This window comes from Silene latifolia, chromosome 9 (assembly GCF_048544455.1).
Source record: "Silene latifolia isolate original U9 population chromosome 9, ASM4854445v1, whole genome shotgun sequence".
Classification (NCBI taxonomy): Eukaryota; Viridiplantae; Streptophyta; class Magnoliopsida; order Caryophyllales; family Caryophyllaceae; genus Silene; species Silene latifolia.
In genome coordinates this window covers 2620466-2640406 of record NC_133534.1, presented here as the reverse complement: position 1 = coordinate 2640406, position 19941 = coordinate 2620466, and the positions used below count along the sequence as shown (strand labels likewise).

General features: G+C 36.0%; 2 protein-coding genes and 1 non-coding gene across 3 annotated transcripts; all 3 read left to right on the top strand.

The window, feature by feature from the left end:
• Positions 1–4968: 4968 nt before the first annotated feature.
• LOC141602339 (thioredoxin H2-like) lies at positions 4969–5967 on the top strand. The gene is made up of 3 exons (XM_074422636.1): positions 4969–5252; positions 5457–5579; positions 5688–5967. The coding sequence occupies exons 1-3, from the start codon at positions 4974–4976 to the stop codon at positions 5817–5819; spliced, it is 534 nt and encodes a 177-aa protein (XP_074278737.1). The 5' UTR covers positions 4969–4973; the 3' UTR covers positions 5820–5967.
• Positions 5968–9263: 3296 nt separating this feature from the next.
• Positions 9264–10385, top strand: LOC141602340 (thioredoxin H5-like). Its single transcript, XM_074422637.1, has 3 exons — positions 9264–9610; positions 9864–9986; positions 10084–10385. The coding sequence occupies exons 1-3, from the start codon at positions 9338–9340 to the stop codon at positions 10213–10215; spliced, it is 528 nt and encodes a 175-aa protein (XP_074278738.1). The 5' UTR covers positions 9264–9337; the 3' UTR covers positions 10216–10385.
• Positions 10386–11669: 1284 nt separating this feature from the next.
• On the top strand, positions 11670–11741 carry TRNAD-GUC (transfer RNA aspartic acid (anticodon GUC)). The gene has a single exon. It is a non-coding gene; the product is annotated as a tRNA-Asp (tRNA).
• Positions 11742–19941: the final 8200 nt, after the last annotated feature.

Below are 19941 nucleotides of genomic sequence, written 5' to 3'. Positions count from 1 at the left end.
CAAGTTTCCTATTAGATCTATCGGGACGTGACTGTTCCGTCACGACGACCTTCATCTATGTTGTCTCGGCGACTCTTCCTCTCTCGGGTGCCCACTTCACTTTGGCCTACCCTGGTTTTGTGATAGTCTTCCACCTTTACGGCTCGGTCGGCCATCTTTCCGGCGGAGTCTAAGTTTAGGTCTTCGCACTTGATCAGCTCGTTTTTGAACTCGCCTTTCGGGAGGCCTTTCATCGCCGCTAAGGCCGCGGTTCGGTGTTCGGCTCACGGATCCGCTTGAACCTTAGCGTCGAATCTCTTCACGTAGCTTCGGAGGGACTCGTCCTCCCCCTGTCGGATAGTTAGGAGATCTGATGTTTCCACGGCCCTTCTCTTGTTGCAAGCATACTGGGCTATGAAATTGTCTCTCAGGTCGGCATAACAGTATACCGAGCCATTAGGTAGCCCCTTGTACCAACTTTGAGCCATCCCATGCAGGGTCGTTGGGAAGACTCAGCACCACACCTCATCAGGCTGCTCCCATACCGACATGTACGACTCGAAAGCCTCGGTATGGTCGGTTGGGTCGCTATCCCCTTTGTATGATAAGGGCGGCAGCTTCAGCTTAGTCGGCACAGGGATCTCGAGGACATAGGTACTGAGGGGCTGTCTGACCACGTGTCGAATGACACGCGGCGATCGGCTCCTCGCAACCTTAGTCCGGCTTATCTCCCTCTGGCGGGAAGGGCTTGTTGTCCGACTTTGGTGAGTCGGACTTCTTTCATTCCTTCGGGGCTGGCCTCGTTGTTGCCGCGGCGACGATGTCCTCCCGCGAGTAGGGGAAGGACTCAGGTCTGCCACTGGAACCACGGGCTCTGCTGGCGTTCTAGCATGCCCAGCTTCTTGTATCGTTCCGGACAAGTTGTTCGGAGCCACTCTATGGCCCCTGGTCACCTGTGGATGCGATGTCGCCCCCGTCGTCGTGACAGGGGTAATCGGCGTACTACCCATCAGGTCCAGGAATAGCTTTAATTTGGCCGCATCGACCACATGTCCCATGACAGTGAATTGGTCGGTAGGCAGCGGTGTTTCTGGATCTTTCGGCATCCCGTACGCCGTGTCAGTGACTCGGCCGGTGGGGGACTGCCCGATCTCAGAATTACGGAACGTGTCATCCTGGAAGAATGCAATTCCTTCGCTCACAGTTTTTTGTTGCTTTGACATCTTCTTAGCTCGATGAATGGGTTTTTTTTTTTTTGTAATGTAGGTGACTAGTTTTTAGTATCTATCCCCACAGACGGCGCCAATTGTTCCGGGTGTAATTCCGGAGCAGGATTGTGACCACTTGAGCTTGTAGAATGATGTCGTTGCTCGTCTCTTCCTTTCACTCTTTTCTGTAAAGATGAACAAACTGAGGGCTCGGCTTGGTACCGAGCGTACTCACTCCGACGCTCAAGTCAGTAAACTTAGAGAGATAAGTTGTGTGTTGAACTTGGCAAAGTATATTGTAGAGAGATAAGGGAGTTTGATACCAGATTATTCAGTTGGTTTTTCAATGAGAGATGTGGAGTATTTATAGACTTTCACCTTTTGTCACGTAGTGGCCAAGTGGCGTAGCAGGTGGAAAGACTGTCTTACCCTCGGCCGAGGGACCCATGACAGGCCGGCAGGACTGGTTGACTCCATGCCGAGGGGACTGGATGTGAGTACACGGATATGCCTCTCGGCCGGCTAGTTGCCGAGCCGAGACCCAGTGACAGCGGCTGGCTTTTGCCGGTTAGCTAGGGTTTTTCCTTTGACTTGTTGTCTTTTAGCTTTGACCTTGGTCAATATGTTGACTTGGTCAGCGGGTGCAGAATATGCCCCATCAATTTGCCCCCAGCGTAGTCTATGCCGTGGTATGGACCTTCGATGCGTGTTGAGCGTATTCTGCGCATGTCAAACTTCTTCCTCGACTTGGTCCTGTTTAGGCCGTACCATATCCCCCCTCCACATTGTTGTGTAATGGACATCGAATGTGGAAAAGAAAATGGCGCTGGCCGAGACCAAGGTTGGGAGTGCCGTGTGCTTTTGATTGCCCCCGGCCGGTGCTGCCAAGCTTGGTTGATCAGCTGGCCATTAGCAAGTAGATACCAAGGAGCGTGTCGAAGAAGATTTGTCACTGTATGTCGATTGACATTCCGTGCCTGCATGCTTAACACGTGGCCCGGTGTTGATTGGTGGACGCTTCATGGGCTTTGCTCTGATTGGTCCACTGAATGGGCTTTGCTCCAGATGCCTAATATACACGCCTATATGAGGGTTTTTTATAAAGTAAATTGTATAACGGTTTTTACTTTTTTGATAAAAAGCCATCTAAGGAAATATTTAAGATTTATCCTGAAAATTAGAAAAATATACTCGTTGTTACCATTTTTAAGTTGGAATCTTAAAAATATTTCCTTGGATCGATCCTTCCCGAATTTGGAGGTTCAACCGATCAAGCGTACCGAACTCAGTCGGGAACGTGAATGTGCACGCTGCATGCAAGTGAATTCCACATCGTTCATTGATGGTTTTAAATCTTAACCTCGCAAGTGAACGAGTTCGTTGCACTAATTGAGGATCGAATCCACAGGGAGCATGGGTGATTATTGATTGTCTAGATTCTTAAGTTTAGCTAAGTCAAAGAAAAGGTATTGATTGGTAAATTGACTAGGTAAGCTACACTAAAAGACTAGCAAATTAAACTAATAAAGCAACAACAAAATTCAAGGAAGAAACTAATCGAAATAATGTTTCACTCAAGATATGAAAGAACTAGGGCACGATTAGGCTACAAACATTCATGATTATCATGTTAATTCCGGCAATAAGTCATCTTGGGTACACAAGGCGGGGGAAAACGCCTCTAATTCGCCTATTGACTCCCTCCCGGGCCCACAATAGGACACTAGACCTACCGACTCAACTCCCTTCCGGGCTCATGACTCGGAATCTCCTACACTATATTCTAAGACCCTAGGAAACGCGCGCCATCCCCAAGGTAGTCGATCAATGCTAGGAGTCATTAAGCATACGATAAATTCCCGGCCTTCCCAACCTTTTTCCCAAAGGTGAAGGTCAAACCGGTTCCCAAAGGCACCCTCTTTAGGCTCTCCCTCCCGGGTTCAACCCAAATAGGCAAAGGATGTAAAATGGGTGGTCAGCCTAGGACCTAATCAATTCTCATTGGTGGACAAGGGTCATCAATCAACCAAAATCCCAAAATTCAACATTAACAGAGTAAATCCTAAGGTAAACCCCACCAATTTCCCCTTAATGACTATTTAAATGGAATCAAACATGTTAATCACTTATGTAAGTGCCCAATCGCACCCTAGCAAGGGTACTACTCACTAATCATGGCTTTTAAGACAAGACAATGAATAAAGATGGATTCTTTAAGTGTAAACATGATGTAAAATTGGATTCTACAATTAATCATGCAATAATTCAACAAAACTATGATAATAGACAAATTAAGCTAAGATGGGTAGAGATTAAACCAAAAGACACAATCTTTGACACAAGAAACCCAAAGATTCAATCTTTGGGTAAAAACAACAATAAAGAACAAGGAAAAGATGAACAAGAGATAGAAAAGCAACAATCAAACAACAAGAAGAAGAATTCTAACATAAACAACTTAACAAAACTAAAGAGTAAGCAAATGTAAACAAATGAAATTAAAGAGAGAAAGAGAAATTGAAATATACCAATAACAAGAACAATTGAGAAAACAATGAGGAATTTGGTGAAAGAAAGCTTGAATCTTGTAAATTGTTTGAAGGATTGTCACAAATTACAAGGGTTTTTCTATTTCTCCCACTAAGAGTTGTTATATGATGATTATTCCCTGAGAAAACTCAAGATTTTGCTTATATACTAGGTTACAAATCAAGTAAAAATGACTTAAAGCAATGTCGTTTAAGCTAATAAGAGTATTTACGAATTTGGAGATGCGCACTTTGCCAATATGAGATACGCATCGATGCGCACGTTTTGTGCTTTCTCGTAAGAGATGCGCATCTTGAAGATGAGGAAGGCATTGTTGGATGCGCACGGTTTGTGCCTTCCTGTAAGAGATGCGCATCTTGCTTCTGGATACGCGCTAGACTCAGCCTTTTGTTCTCTTAAGCCTTTTATTCCGTCTTGGGTTGGGCTTGTGGTCATGTGTATCGCATATGGGCCTCCCTTAGTGGGTGTAGTATTGCTAAATCATCATCTTTCCTACAAAAAATGGATAAATACAACCAAAACCGAAACAAACTTTCAAAAGGACGGGATTTGAGCATTATAGGGAATTAAGACACTGAAATGCACATAAAATACATTCAAGTGAGCTATAAGCAAAGGTTCTAAGGCATAGAAAGAGCGTAAATAACGAAGTTATCAAATCTCCCCACACTAAGCCTTTACTCGTCCTCGAGTAAACAAAGGATGCTCAAAACTAGACAAAAGGAAGGCTCTCATTGGGTGAGTCGTATGCACAATATAAGAAACACTCACCATTATTCAAATTAATAAGCCGAATGAGTATTAGCGCACTCTACGCCCTTTCAACTCACGTAATTTCACTTATGAGGAAAATGCAAAATTCGCAAGGCAAGTAGGGTCTTGCAAGAAAAATGCAATGCATCCATCATGTAAGCACATAAGCAAGAAAAATGCAATGCATATAATTTTGGGCCGCATGTTTAGAATATTTTTTTTGAGTAGTGAACAAGGACATAGTACAGGCAAGTACACCTATGTAATCAAAATTTTCTTGTGGGAATTACAATGGAAAAATCAAATATTCTCATAGACGTATATAAAAACCCTAGTAGTGTAAGTGTATAATCATCCAAAACACAAACAACCTTAACACAAACACATTTAATTAAGCCATTTAATTTTCTATATATTATATTATCTTGCCCTCATTTAATTTAAAATATTTACGTAATTTTTCTTTATCTCACAAAATACAACATGGGATCAAATGTGTCTTCTACCTCTTGTGAAAGAAAGGAAGCAAAAGCAAGAGCAACTCCTCGTGCCTACCGCCGCTGTAATGCACACCGGTGGACTGACACGCCACCAGCGGAAAGCGAGGTGGCTACCGATTCTTGTAATTTTAAGAACTCAAATGAAGATCAATCTAATATGACTATTGAAATAATTAGGCCTAATACAAACCGGGTCATCTCTTTTCACTCTTGTTCTTCTTGGAGAGAATATTTTCAAGCCTCTAAGCACTCGGATAAACTGGTAAGTTAGTATAATGACATCGTATTAATAAGTTATTGTCAATTTGCGAATGTACGTCATGTAAAATATAAAAAATTGCTCATGATTTTACCAGCTAAACTAACTAGCTGACATCTACACTGCCAGTGTATGTATACTTAATAAAAGTTGGGTCGAGAATTATATCGACAACTCCTATAATCTAATACGTACAATTTTATACAGATTGTAATATTCTTCTCGGCATCATGGTGTGGATTCTGCCGATATATGGAGCCCATCCTCGACGACCTTGCTACTGAGTACACTAACGTTGAGTTCCACAAGAACGATGTTGTTAAGTTATTTGTACGACTCTTCTCAACTCAGAACTAAGTTATACTTTACGTTGATCAATTAATTAGTACTCCGTATATTTTTACTGATAATTCGATAATTGAATAAAAATGGAAACAGGATATATCACGGGAGTTTCGAGTAACTGTAATGCCTACGTTCTTGTTCATCAAGAGAGGAAAAGAAGTCGATAAGGTTATCGGGACAAACCACCAAGAGATTCGTACCAAGATTGAGAAACATAGGGCTTGATTTAATCCAATAATATGGTTATTATGATATAGTGATCTAGTAAAAAGACTCGAAAAAACGAGTTCTATCATCAACTCTTGTTCTTGTTAGTATAGTCTAGATAACATACGTGGCAAAGACAAACTAGCGGTACTTCCTATGTCCTAGTAAACAGTTTACATTTGCTTTATTTTGTGAGGAAAAATAAAGCAAATGTAAATGATTGACTGAGACAGAGGTACTCCGTAATGTATTTGGTGGTGTTGTATCATTATTATTCAAAGATATGATAATTTAATCAAAATAATGTTGTAATATAGTAATGCATCTTGTGGTGTTATATCTATTATCGACACTACCTTAACGGTCGCGATAGTACTCTAGCTAGTGTGTAGGGTATATTATAATTAGGGCTGTAAATGATTTGAGCTGATTTGTAGAGTCCTTAGAATCAACTTGGTTTGAAATCGGTCAAAATTGATGTCGAGCCGATTTTGAGCTAAGCATGACCAAATCTGAACCAATTACAGGCTTATTAGTAGAGCTCGGAAAGGAAGCTTGTTTATGCTCATTTTAATCTTTTTATTTTTCAATTTTAGTATTTTGCAACTATTTGTGTTATTATTGAAATATTTTTTTTAGTATTTATGATTATATTTTTCATTATAATTGTAAAAAAAATTATGTTTGTTATTTATCTTAAAACAAATTTATTTTTAATTTTATTTTAAAAGTGAAAAAGATAAATAGAGCTCGAGCCTATGCCAAGCAGATTCCAAGCTTTGTCTTTTTAAGCTCAGTGAATTCCGAGTCGATTTTGTGCCCACTCGAGCTCGAGCTCAAATCAGCTCGATTACACCCCTAATTATATCGCTCAATATATTGCTTAAGTATCACTCAATAGTGTGTATATCCTCATTAACTACAAAATAGAAAATTAACTCCGACAAAAATTTTGGAACATAATCCGCCCCTATATATAATGACACGAACCATGCATTTGCATAGTTACGTCCGCCGGTAGAAGAAAGAGATATTTTATTAGTATTACAGAATTACTGATTTTAAATTCAAATTACAGAAGTTGAGATTTCATAACTGTTCGAGTGATGTACAAAAATGTACATATAGGAATGAAGGATTCTACCTAAAACCTAATCAAAATTATAATAAATCCATAAGCAAAACCCTAATCCAACCTCTCATGTAATAGCCATCCTAAATAGCAACTACCGGATTCAAGGCATTATTCAACGATTTGCTCTCTCATTTATGGGAGACACTTAAATGCATGTCTGGAATTAATACTCTAACCCATGTTGTCCCAAGATAAGTCTAAGCTTAATTATTTCACATAAGATTCGATATTTTCTATCATGGCATACATTGGTTCCTCGATTAGTCGAGAAAAAAGATTACGCATCTGAGGTAGTATCTCATACCTTTTTGTTTTTGAACATATGCACATTTTTTCCGAAAGATATTACCATTTATAAATATAGTTTTTGAAAGAATATTATATTTTTTTAGTGTAATGTTTTAGTAAATGTCTTTCAAAAACTTCACACTAAAACAGTAACTCAAAAACTTTAAAATAAAACTCGAGAAAATAAATAATAAGAGATATTCTCGGATGTATAGTCATGAATCGTCGATCAGTCCCCCCTCAAGAAACATGTGTAGAATCGTAATCTTACGTACAAAGAAGCATGATGAGTAAAGAGTAAAGATTATAAAAGTGACATGTGCTATTTGGAGGGCTTGAAATAAGGCACGGATTTCAACTTATGTACTCCACCCAGTGGTACTAGTCAGGAATATTAAAGTGTGTATTTGGTCTTGAAATAAATTAAAGTGTGTATTTGGTCTTGAAATTACGCTTTTGAAGTTCCGTGTGCAATCTAAAATAAAACGAGAGAGAGTACTTCGTTACTCCGTAGGTACTTTTAGCTAAATGGTCTGATTTTCAAAAATCATTTATCATACGTAATTAGTAAAATATCAATTTTTAATAATTTATTAATTCATGTGCATCATTCTAAAACAACAAATAAAAAAACAGAGAGAGTATACCATAAAATTTGGCCACCTATATATAATGCATGCCACGGCTAATATTATCTATCTCCTCTACCACTAAGGTAGTGTCATAAGTTTCAGACTGCATGGTCCGTGTTACTATGCATGATAGCCCTAAATTTTTGCTTTCTGTAGTTATACATGCAAGGGGTTTCTTGGTAAATTGCGTAATCCCGGTCAATTATTGTCCTTTCGTTTTGGCACAAAGAACAAGAAAAGAGAAAAAGGCCAATAACTAAATGATAAGTGGAACAAATTGAATGAGAATGATCAAATCACTCATCAAGTTCATTCTTAAAATAGAAAGGACAACAAATGACTGAGACACCTAAAAATGGAAAAAGACAACAAATGACCGGGACCGAGGGAGTACATTGCATGCATGATGCACCGTACTCACTAGTTATTGTACGTTAACATAAATAATTACAGACTATAAGACAAGATTATTTTATAGTATGAGACGATATTTTAAATGGGTAAACACTATTCATCTATCATTATCATTTTGATCAGTAGTTACCTTACCTATTTATGTTTGAATTTCCCATAAGAATTAAGATAATATAATAGACAATTACTCCGTATATTGACTATAACGGAGGGAGTAATTTATAAACAAAGAAATCGTTCTACACTGTACAATGCACTTAAAACTGGCAAAAGCTGGGACGCCCCACCTGAAACCCCACCCGATATAACCGGAAATTGGGGGAATCGAAACCAACCCCAATCCGACTAGAGAATAAGCCGATAACCGAAGTAGCCTCATTAGTTCCTACCTGAACCCGGGCAAAACGGACTGACCCGTAACCCAATATTGACTCAAACCGATGGGTAATCCGATAAGCATCACTTTATGCCTTTGACAAAAGTACTATAACAACCAAGCCAAAATCGCTAAAAATAAATATTTTTTTGTTCTTGAGGAGACACTCAAATCTCAAATGCATGTATGGAATTAATAGTCAACCGAAGTTGCCGCAAGATTAGTCCAAGCTTAACTATTTCACATAAGAAACATGTGTGGAATAGTACTTGCTGTTTAAGGGTCATGAGGTCATCCAATCTTGTTCATTGAGTCCGGTCTATCCAGCCCACAAAATAAGCGGGTATAAACCATGTATTTTAAAAAAATTACAAAGGTCTGGCCCACAAACCCATCCAAAACCCGCTTGTTCGTGAGCCAAAAAGTTAACGTGATCCCGATCATGTTCGGCTAAGCCTGCATTTGATCACCTCTCGAAACAACTGCCGCACAAGGTTTTTTTTTAGAGGAATCAATTGACAATTTATTAACATTTCTTAAAAGTAAGACAATATATTCCATTTCAACTATAAAACCCCATGCATCAAACACTTTTAATCCATCAATCCAAACACAAAATCAATTGCAAAATAGTTACAACAACTAATTTGCTTTTGTGATATATTTTCCAAAATCTCTACAAAAATCAAGCATGTCAAGAAGCTACTACAGAAGAGAAATGCCAATTCAAAGTAGGGCTATCATTCAAACCCCTGCTTGCTACAAGTTCCCTGCTACCCAATGTTCTGAATTTCGCCGAATGAGGGCGCCGCCTATCGGTCATGGAACGTCTCGTTATGAAAATCAGTCCAATGTTGGTGCTAAGTTTTCGGGTCACACCCCGAACACCAACCGGGTCATTGCCTTTCACTCCTCAGCATGTTGGAGGAAATACTTTCATGCCTCTAAGATGTCTGATAAACTGGTACATACAGAACTCCTACACGGCCCACTATACGAAAAAATGTTATTCCCTACGTTCCAATTATTTGTTTGATTTTTTATTCCTTGTGACAGTATTTTTAATCAAAAGTAAACAAATATTTGGGACGTAGAATAGTACATTTGTTGTGAAATGATTTTGTTGGATGATGTTATAAATAAAATACGCGTATAGTCTTAGGCATATTCAATAATAAGGTAAAGGATACTGATTTATGTTTTGCATTGTTTTGTAGATGGTGATATACTTCACGGCTTCATGGTGTTCACCATGCCGATACATGGCACCAGTCCTTGACGAATTTGCTGCTCATTACACTGACGTCAAGTTTGACAAGATTGATGTCGATGAATTATTTGTAAGCCCTTTATTATCATCAACATTTTTTTAAAATTCATTAAGACTTTGTCAACTAAATTGTGCTAATAAGTTGAAACATCTATGAATGTTAGCAGAGTGTATCACAAGAGTTCGGAGTTCAAGCACTGCCGGCATTCCTGTTCATTAGGAAAGGAGAAGAAATCGACAGGGTTACTGGAGCAAGACGCGAAGAGCTTCAAAGGAAAATTGAGAAACACCGGGCTTAGTCACACCTGACACCTTAACCATCTTACAATTTAATTAAGGATATTACGAGTTAATAATAAATGAGTCATATTGGAGAATTTTTATAGTTCAGATGTATTTGAGTAATAGTTACTCCCTAACAGCAAATGATTGGGAAGACGGGAATACAATTTATCGTATTCGCGTGATAGGCCTATGAAAACAAATGTATCACTTCTTAGTTAATTAGGCTCTGTTTGGCAAAACAACGTGAAAAGGAATTTGAAATCGAAAAGGTAGGAATTAAAACTAAAAAAGTTTAATCAAAACTCGAAAAGCTAAATGATAAGGTAGAATTGAAAATTAGGAGTGATAAGAATCGATTATATAAAAATGTGTTTGGCAAATTTGAAAAGGTAGCCGATTTTGGTAAAATGACGTAAAAGGATATGAAAATTATTTAATATTATAGAATAAAGGGGTACAAAATGGAAAATAAGTCATTTCAGGTACCTGATTTCTCAAATGCTACCTGAGGTAGCATTTTATTTCAGGTACCTTATTCGACCAAATAAGCTATTTGCCAAACAGTTAAAAAAAAATCAGGTAACTGAAATTTTGGTCAAATAAGCTACTTTGGTCAAATAAGCTACCTGAAGTGTCGTGTCAAACAGAGCCTTAGTAATGATGTAAAGTGAATTATATGAACCGATTTACAAGACTTTACACCTTCATGAAATCTTGCCATTGAAAAAAACTCCATTAAAAGCACTTTAACGTATAAAACTATAAATGTATAATTTTCCAAAATAAAATGGAGATGCGGGGGATCGAACCCCGTGCCTCTCGGCTCTCGCATGCAAAGCAAGCGCTCTACCATTAGAGCTACATCCCCTTTGCTGTTTAAATCATTCATGAATGTATTATTATATTCATATCTAAAGTAATATTCTTTTGTTACTTTTAGTGTAACAAAAAAAGGTTCTCAAATACGTATTACATCAATTTTCCTCTGGATTTTCTAGATGAAAATTTTGTATTCTGTTAAAAGTTAATAACCGTCTCGATCCGTAGTTTTCGTACGAGCTAAGTGCAGGTGACGGGTGAAAAGGGAAAATTATCATATTAGGTAGCATAAAATCATAATGTACGTTATAGATTCAGTTTTATCCAATGATGTCAAAAAGCTTTATTTTTAAGTTTTAAGTAGGAATCTTTAATTTGTTCGTAATATAGTTGTTTAAGGGGCGCCCCGTCCATTAAACTGGACCCATTCGATTCACAAAATAGATGGACATGGATGAAGCATTGTAAGAAAATTATAAAAGCCCAGTCCACTAACCGGACCCAAACCCGCTAACCCCCTTGTCGTTGGGCTAAAAATTTCAATGTGAACGGTGAACCCGACCCATGTCCACCTTAAGCCTGCATTTGATCATCTAACTTCATATAGTAGCCATTAAGTATTAAATTGCTCTTCTACATATTTAACAAAGTCGTTGTAGTATAGTGGTAAGTATTCCCGCCTGTCACGCGGGTGACCCGGGTTTGATCCCCGGCAACGGCGCTCTTTTTCCATTTTTGTATCGTCTTTTGAAACAGTTTTGTTCCGTTATTTATAAAATAGAGGTAGAAAAAGAAATCAAATAGAGGTAGAAATGTAGAATTATTAAATAGCCCTTCTGATTATTTTTATTGTGTATCAATACTCGCCCCTTGAAATAATTGTTCTCAAAGATGACACTCAAAATTGAGTCGCCAATTATGAAGGTGACAGACCTCCGCTTTAGGCTCGACATAACGCTCGGGTGTCTATATATAAGTTAGTTGTGTTTGATTGGGTTCCTTAACAAGTTAGGTTAATAACGTATATTTTTCCTTATATATTTAATTTTAAAGAGATTTTTTTTTTTTTTTTTTTGGGTGACGAGGGGTTGAATCCCCCCGGGCACATGCAATACCCTGCAAACCACGTGTGCCATGTAAGACATCCTTTAGGATGACAGTAATCGCAAAGACTCCGTGTAGGGGAGTCGAACCTGGGACCTCTCAATTCGTTGCCATTGCAACGCTTTGAGGCACTCCCAAACTCCACTACACCCAAGCCACTTTGGTATAGATAATTTTATATTAAAATCATTTATATGTGTATTTATTTTAATTTTTAAGTTTAAAAAAAATAACATGAATGTCAAATTGGTCTTAGCTAGGAGCTAATTCGTTATCAAATCATCCGCCTCATTGTATCTATATATTGAGTCACGGACTCACGGGTAGACAATAGCCTTGACAAAGCTTACTCGGCATGAATGACCAACCCGACCCATACCTGATCAACACCCAAACTTAAGACTTAGGCTTGACCTGAACCCGATTTGATCCGGCCCAATTTATTGCACACTGATTATTACCGTAAATAACTTCATAATAATTGACCTTAAATGGCCCAAATCTAAAATGACCAAACTCGGCCTCGACCTCTTACAATCTAAATATATTGACCCAGTTTGAACTGACATGACCCGATTAACTTGTTTGCCATGTATAATCAAGGGTCGTCGATTCGGTTCAAGTTAAGAGAAATTAGACTGTTATCGATTACCGGTTCAACATGGGTCGTTTCACCCAATTTTGGATCGAACTATTCAGATCGGATATCTCGGGTTAGATCAATTTTGATAAGTTTCAATTTTACACAAATTTTCATTTAAGATGATAATATCCGTCTTAAGTTAAAGAGGGGATCAATTATCATACCATTTATTACTTATAACAGATAAATATATTATTGTTTTCTATGCATTTTTATATACACAAGTGATATTTATTGGGTGTTGCTCTTTCACATACGTATTTTACTCTTTCACATACACAAATTACTTTTTTTACCCCTTTTATTTTCAATTTTCTCTCATCCCTTATCTCTCATACTATACATCAATAATAATTAAAAAAAAAAACAATCGCCCCTTTGCCACCACTGCCATCACCTTCATTCCCCTACCTGACCACCACCAACCACTCTTACCACCAGTGACCCACCTACCAGAAACCGACCACATACACCAGTTGCTTTCCCTAATCAACGACTATAATTCATTAATTAGTTGGAAAAAAAAATTAAAAGACAATTGAATGACAATCTATTGAAATATAAAAATGGCTCCCATAGGTTCCAAATTACATGGTAGTCAATGTCTACATGATATTGAACGAAATAATTCATCAATATCTATCTGTATTCCAATTCTTAAGAATATAAGCCCAAAAGAAGCAACACTCGGCATCTGAAATTACATGGTTCTCATTTGACTCCCATAGGTTCCAAATTTGCAAGTAATGACTAGTTGAAATTGCGCTTTATGCAATTGAATGACAATCTGATTGAAATATAAAATTGATTAATGTACAATGAAACTTCATGTATTGCCTGACTACGGTTTCGACAAATTCAACTTTGTGTATTGCTGCAATACAGCTTCGCTAAATTCATTTTTCACGCTAAATACAATTTCGTATAATACATAACAAATTAATGTAATTTTTTGATAAATCGAAGTAATTACTTGTTCGATAAGGTATTAAGATCTATAATTTGAAGAATTTGAGTGATATTTAATTGGGTTTTAGGAGAAAGAGAGAGATATTATGAGGGTAGTGTTTGGAAATATTATGACAAAAATGTATGTGCAAGAGTAAAAGGCGTATGTGAAAGAGCAATACCGTATTTATTTTGCCCGTTTTAAACTTAAAGACTGGTTAATGGAGACTTGCGGCTAATTTTAAGAGGTTAACTGCCAGTCTGCCACTTGTATGAGTTGTATGGTTCCACTTGATGCTTTGTAATTGTGTTGTACTCGTGGCTTACATGCAACGATGCAAATCAATAACTATATACTCCCTCTTATTCCCGATAATCTTCTCTATTCATGGATGGCACAAAAATTAAGGGTGTTTGAATTAAATAAGTTAAAGTATTGTGGTGGGGTGAGATAATTGGAAAGAGGGAAGGTATTGTGGGGGTGATGTGATTAAAATAAGTATTGTTGTGGGGTAAGGTGATTAAAATAAGATAAAGTATGAGTATTGTGGGGTATTGTTGTGGGGTGAGTTGATTAAAATAAGTATAAAACTTTACTAAATAAAGAAAGAGGGAAGATATTGTGAATAGATGAAAAAGGAAATAAGGAAGGTTATGTAGAATAGGAGGGAGTATTAAATCCAGAAACCAATGGACTTCCATGTAATTAAAGAAAGTTATACAAATTAATTATATTATATAGTTTTAAATCACTAGCACCGTGTGATGGACCCGATTAAGGGATCTCAATGCAAATATTATTAAGTTTCGGTTAAAATTAAATTATATAGAAGCTTGGTAATTTTCCTAAATATTTGTAAGAGACTAAAACATGGTCAATTTCATTAAAATAAAATAATTAATTAAGATGATCAATTTCCTTAAAATAAAATAATTAATTAAGATGGTCAATTTCAAGGAGACTAAAAGAAAAAAGATGCTTGGTAATTTTCCTAAATATTTATAGAACACTAGAAGATGATCAATTTTCTTAAAATAAAATAATTAATTAGTATAAACATTACTATTAATTATTAACATCATAAAATTATATATTAAATTTAAAATCTATGCAATTTTATTAAACTTTATAGTTTATTAGATGTATAGAGATGTTAATTATTTAACATACAAAAATATAACATAAGTATGTTATAAATAATTCAAGTTAGATTCCATAATATATAATATTGCATAATTGTTTCGATTTGATTTAATGCATATATGTAATATATTTATATAAATACTAGTTTAAGACCCGTGCAAAGTTGCACGGGCATGTATAAATAGTAGATATAAATAAGCGTTTAATTTTCATAAAGAAAATAATATATTGCCTGAATGTACAATATCTTGTTATAAATAATTTAGACATGAAAAATGGATAAAACGTACTCGAATGATCCAAACAAATTGTGGTGGACAATTGCAAAAGAACATCATAATACTTATGTAATAAAATATTGTAATAATATAGAACAAATCATTTTCTTAATAACTATGATAAATAAAATATATACAGTAAATGATTACACTATTTTGTCTTTTTAGTTATTGTACATCACTGTTGGCCATGAAAACACGTCTGTTTTGATCAAGTATAAAAGCCCATTGTGTGTTATAACATGTAGATAATTAATAAATTTGAAACAAAGTGGTTTTGGTGTGTTAGTGGCTTACTTCATCCCTTGATTCAAAGGTCGGAGATTCAATCCGTGTCCATAAAATAAAGCAAACTTTGTGACCAGTTGTTTATCCTTTTATCAGAGCTCCCGTAATAAGGGATTACTCCCTATTAGAATAAATAAATTACAAATATGAGCAAATTCTAGGTATGGGGTACGTCTCAATCATATAATATAACCACTATTATTCTCGAAAAGTCAATTACAGTGTTGTGACTAATTAGACCTTTCTACTATATTTCAAATCATAAACTCTGCCCCCGTACATATACATATATTTGGATTTATAGCTTTTGCCCACGTAAATTTAAGTAATCAACATTCAGCAAGTCTCATTATAGACGGGGGATATCCGTCTATAATGAGACGGGTCGGATCCCTCTCACAAAGAGGCAAGTGAGAGGCTAAATGGTAACCCACTTGGTTTTCAACTTGCCCTCCCACTTGCCTCTTTGTGAGAGGGATCTGACCCGTCTCTTACTATAGACGGATATGTTCGTCTATAATGAAAATTTGTGTTTAGCAATATTCCCTAGATAAAGGCCAAGTTGAATAGAACTGCCAAGGTTGGAGTTATAAACCATACTTACATTATCCATGTGAGGATGACATCGAAATCATAGACCAAAAGTCCCGATGAAACTTGTTATGTTACCTACTTACCAAAGAATAGAAGCTTAAGATACATCAATATTTCATGTTATACATGCAAATGAGAAGACGCGGTCTATGGTAATCCACACTCCATAGATAACAAATCGGGAAGATTATGAGTTTGTTGTAGCCAAAGGTTCATTGTGAATGGGATTATTACATTTTTGCATCACACAGAGTAAACGGGTGTCAACTAATGTAGCCACAAATGAACCTCTTCAGCTACTCTATTTACGTTTCGTTTGAATTAACCGAGAAGTACTCTAAAGTTGAGATAACCAATTACAGTTACTGAAAATAGAAAATAGAAAATTAAATTAATTCAAATCCCAGATCGTTAAGAAGAATTATTTACGGCCAATATGTTCTAAATACAATGGTACTTGGTGTAGTTGAATTATTAAGGAAATAAGGAGTACTACCAACAACTTGTGAATAATCTACAACTCATACACAATAACCCAATATGCTAAGTGACTAACATACACAACTTACACCAAAAGATGTGTTTGAACATGAAATTTAAATTTCTGCACATAGCCCATATTACATCACAGTCAAATTTTGAAGCAGTATGAACCATATTCTTAATACGACAACCATGATCAGCCACAATGACAAACTTCGTTGAGATTAAACAAATTGCTCTCTTTGTCTCACTTATTTATTTGCCTTTTTATTCTTTGAGAGAGGTATTTTAATCAAACGCAAACAAATGACTGGGACGTGGGAGTATTATTATATGAACATTTTGTTACCAACTACGCTTCTAATTCAAAATAAATATAAAGCATTAACAACAGTGACAAACTTCATTTGTACTGAGATTCTAGCCATAGAGCATATATACATGAACATCACTCATTCATGGAAACATTAAACCATCTTAAGATCTCACTTATTGTTTCAAACGTTATTGCATCGACTCATAGTATGTTTGCATCCTAAAAATATTAGTTCTAATTTAAAAAACACACTAAAAAAAGGCAATTTGAATAATACTCCCTCGTCTCAATCATTTGTTTGCCTTTGATTAAAATACCTCTCACAACTCACAAAGAATAGAAATTGAAAACAGGAGTATCATTGATCAAATATCTGGGTAGTTTCTATTAAGAAGCTGTTCAAGTTAATAAAATTCTAAATTTGAATAACATGACCAATTAGAAAAACAAAATGAAACTGGAAAACTTTTCAACTTACGGATTCATGATCAACATGTAAAAAACTAAACAAACACCTGCATTCCAAAATCGAAACAACCCCAAGATGAAGGAATCGCAAGATATTTCAATCAAACAATACGCATTTGACAAACATTTCTTTATTTGATTCTACAAATCCTCGGCGAAAAATAGTAAATCTGGAACCGTAGCATGTTAAAGATTCGGAAAAATTGTGAATATTAGTCACAAAAACGCGAAACAAACCGGGAATAATGACTTACAGGAAAATGTTGAGATGAGTTTAATGGGGAAAAGAAGGCATCTGCAATCTGATCGAAGGTCTTTCATGAATCTATGCGCACAATGAATTCTCAGAGACCTGAATAAATTAGCGAGAATAGGAATGATTTCTAAAGCACAAATTCTCATTGAAGACATGACATATCCGTCACAAGCTGAAGACGGATACCATTTTACCTCACAATGTACCCACTTTTTCTCTTTCTGAAACACTATTTATGTGGTTCCCTTTCTCCACTAACCCATTTTGTTACCATTTTATCTCACAAAATATCCGTCACAAATGGTAACCCGTCACAAGGGAGACCAATTGAAAAAAAAGTCGGCAGTAGGATTAGGAAGAATATTTTAGGTTAGACTCTTTGGTGACTTGTGAAAGCTTGGGCGGGAAAATAATGAAGGAGCTTAGGACACGTGGCAAGTATGACGTGTAATGGTTATTGTTTTATACTTCCTCCATTCAACTCCAAACTACCATATTGGTTTTTGCATACTATTCACAAATGAATCTTCAATTGCAATTTTCTCTCAATATATAAGTGAAAATATATTCTTGTGGGATCTTATTTGATTCGTCTTTACGAGTACATTAAAAATATGTAACTTTTATAATTTTTGCATATACGTAGCTAATGATATTTACCGCACAAAACATGCGTTGGCAAACGTGAAAAGTGTACTATGGTAGTTTGGAGTTGAATGGAGGAAGTAGTTATATATAGATAGATAGATAGATAGATATAGATATAATCCTCTTAAAATTGCATGCTTAAATAATAAAAGTAATTTCGTCAGTTAAGAAAAGAATTGTAATAGCATTGGATATAGTTTTATGATAGTAATCACACGTTTGAATGGTAAAAGTAACAATATTATCAGCGAGATTAGTGAAAGTGGTAGAAACAACAATGGGAGTAGTGAAATAATCAATATTAATGCGGCAATAGTGAAAGTAACAATAATTACGGCGGGAGTAGTGAAATTATCAATATTAATGCCGGCAGTAGTGACAGTAACAATAATTACAGCGGGAGTAGTGAAAGTAACAATGATTACGGGCAAGTAGTAAAATGTTATTACTATTGTTTCATTAATAAGAGTAAAATATTAATAGCGGGAGTAATGAATTTGTCTCAAAATTTATTTAATCGTAATTTTAGGATATATCATAGAAAAATATATTAATGAACAAAAAAAATTAACGGAGAGTAGAGGTAGCCCGGGCGAAGCCGGGCACCAATACTAGTATAGAGTATAGACTATTCTGAAAACATCTACTTTAATCACTAGTGACTTGCTTATAAATAGGGGAGGGCTCGATGAAAATAGCACGAGTAATGATTTAAAGGAGGGAAAAGAAAGTAATAAAAGAAAAAAGAAATAAATCCCTTGAGAAAATTATATTTGAGCCGTGAAATTATCAATCATGGATGGTGGTTCTTATTACTACCCAAGTCATCAAATGTTTCCCGCTCATTCTTACAATTCTAGAGGTTTGATTTTCCGACAACAAGGTGTCGGAACTCTCCTAAGGTCCTATTTTTTCTGACTATCTGTTTAGCTTAATTCAATTCAGTCCTGATTTATTCAGTTCAGCCTACCTTTTTACAACTTAACTCTTATTTTAGCTTTATTTAGTTCAATTAAACTAAATTTCATTCAGTTCAGCTCTTAACAGCCGAAAAAAAAGCCAATCATTGGCATTTTATCATCTCCCCTTTTTCTCTAATTCAAAGTTAATTTCATAATTTTTTTTATCATTTTAATTGCGTAATTATGTAGTACTCCGTTTTCAAACTCTCTATCGATAATATGTACCACTAAGGCCGGCTCATCTTGAGGTAAGACTGTATGAGTCATTTTGGATCAAGCCACTTTCGTTTAGGGGTTAAAATACTCAATTAGTACTAATTAAACTAACAAAAAGTATTTTGCAAATTTAATTATATACGGTATTATATATTGTGAAGCATTATTAATATGCCAGTTGTCAATTCAAACCATCTTTGAATTTTTACAAAATACAGTAACATTTATGGTGAGATTTTGGGATTTGTGCCAAAAAATACTAAAATTGGATTATTATTATCGAAGATAAAAAAAAAAGTCGAGTAATTTTTGGAAAACTTATCAAAGGTTTATCTTAATTTTCAATCCCTTTGCCGCTTTGCGTCATACCCTTTCTCAGTGCTTTCAGATAAATGCCACATGGAAGGACGACTAGATCAAACATATAAGTGACCAGAGAGAGATGCTACATAAAACCCATGGAATGCCATACCAAAAACAACGCCATACCAAAAAGCGGAAACATATAAGTGACCAGAGAGAGATGCTACATAAAACTCAGTTACTTATCTACTACTTATGCTACATAAAACA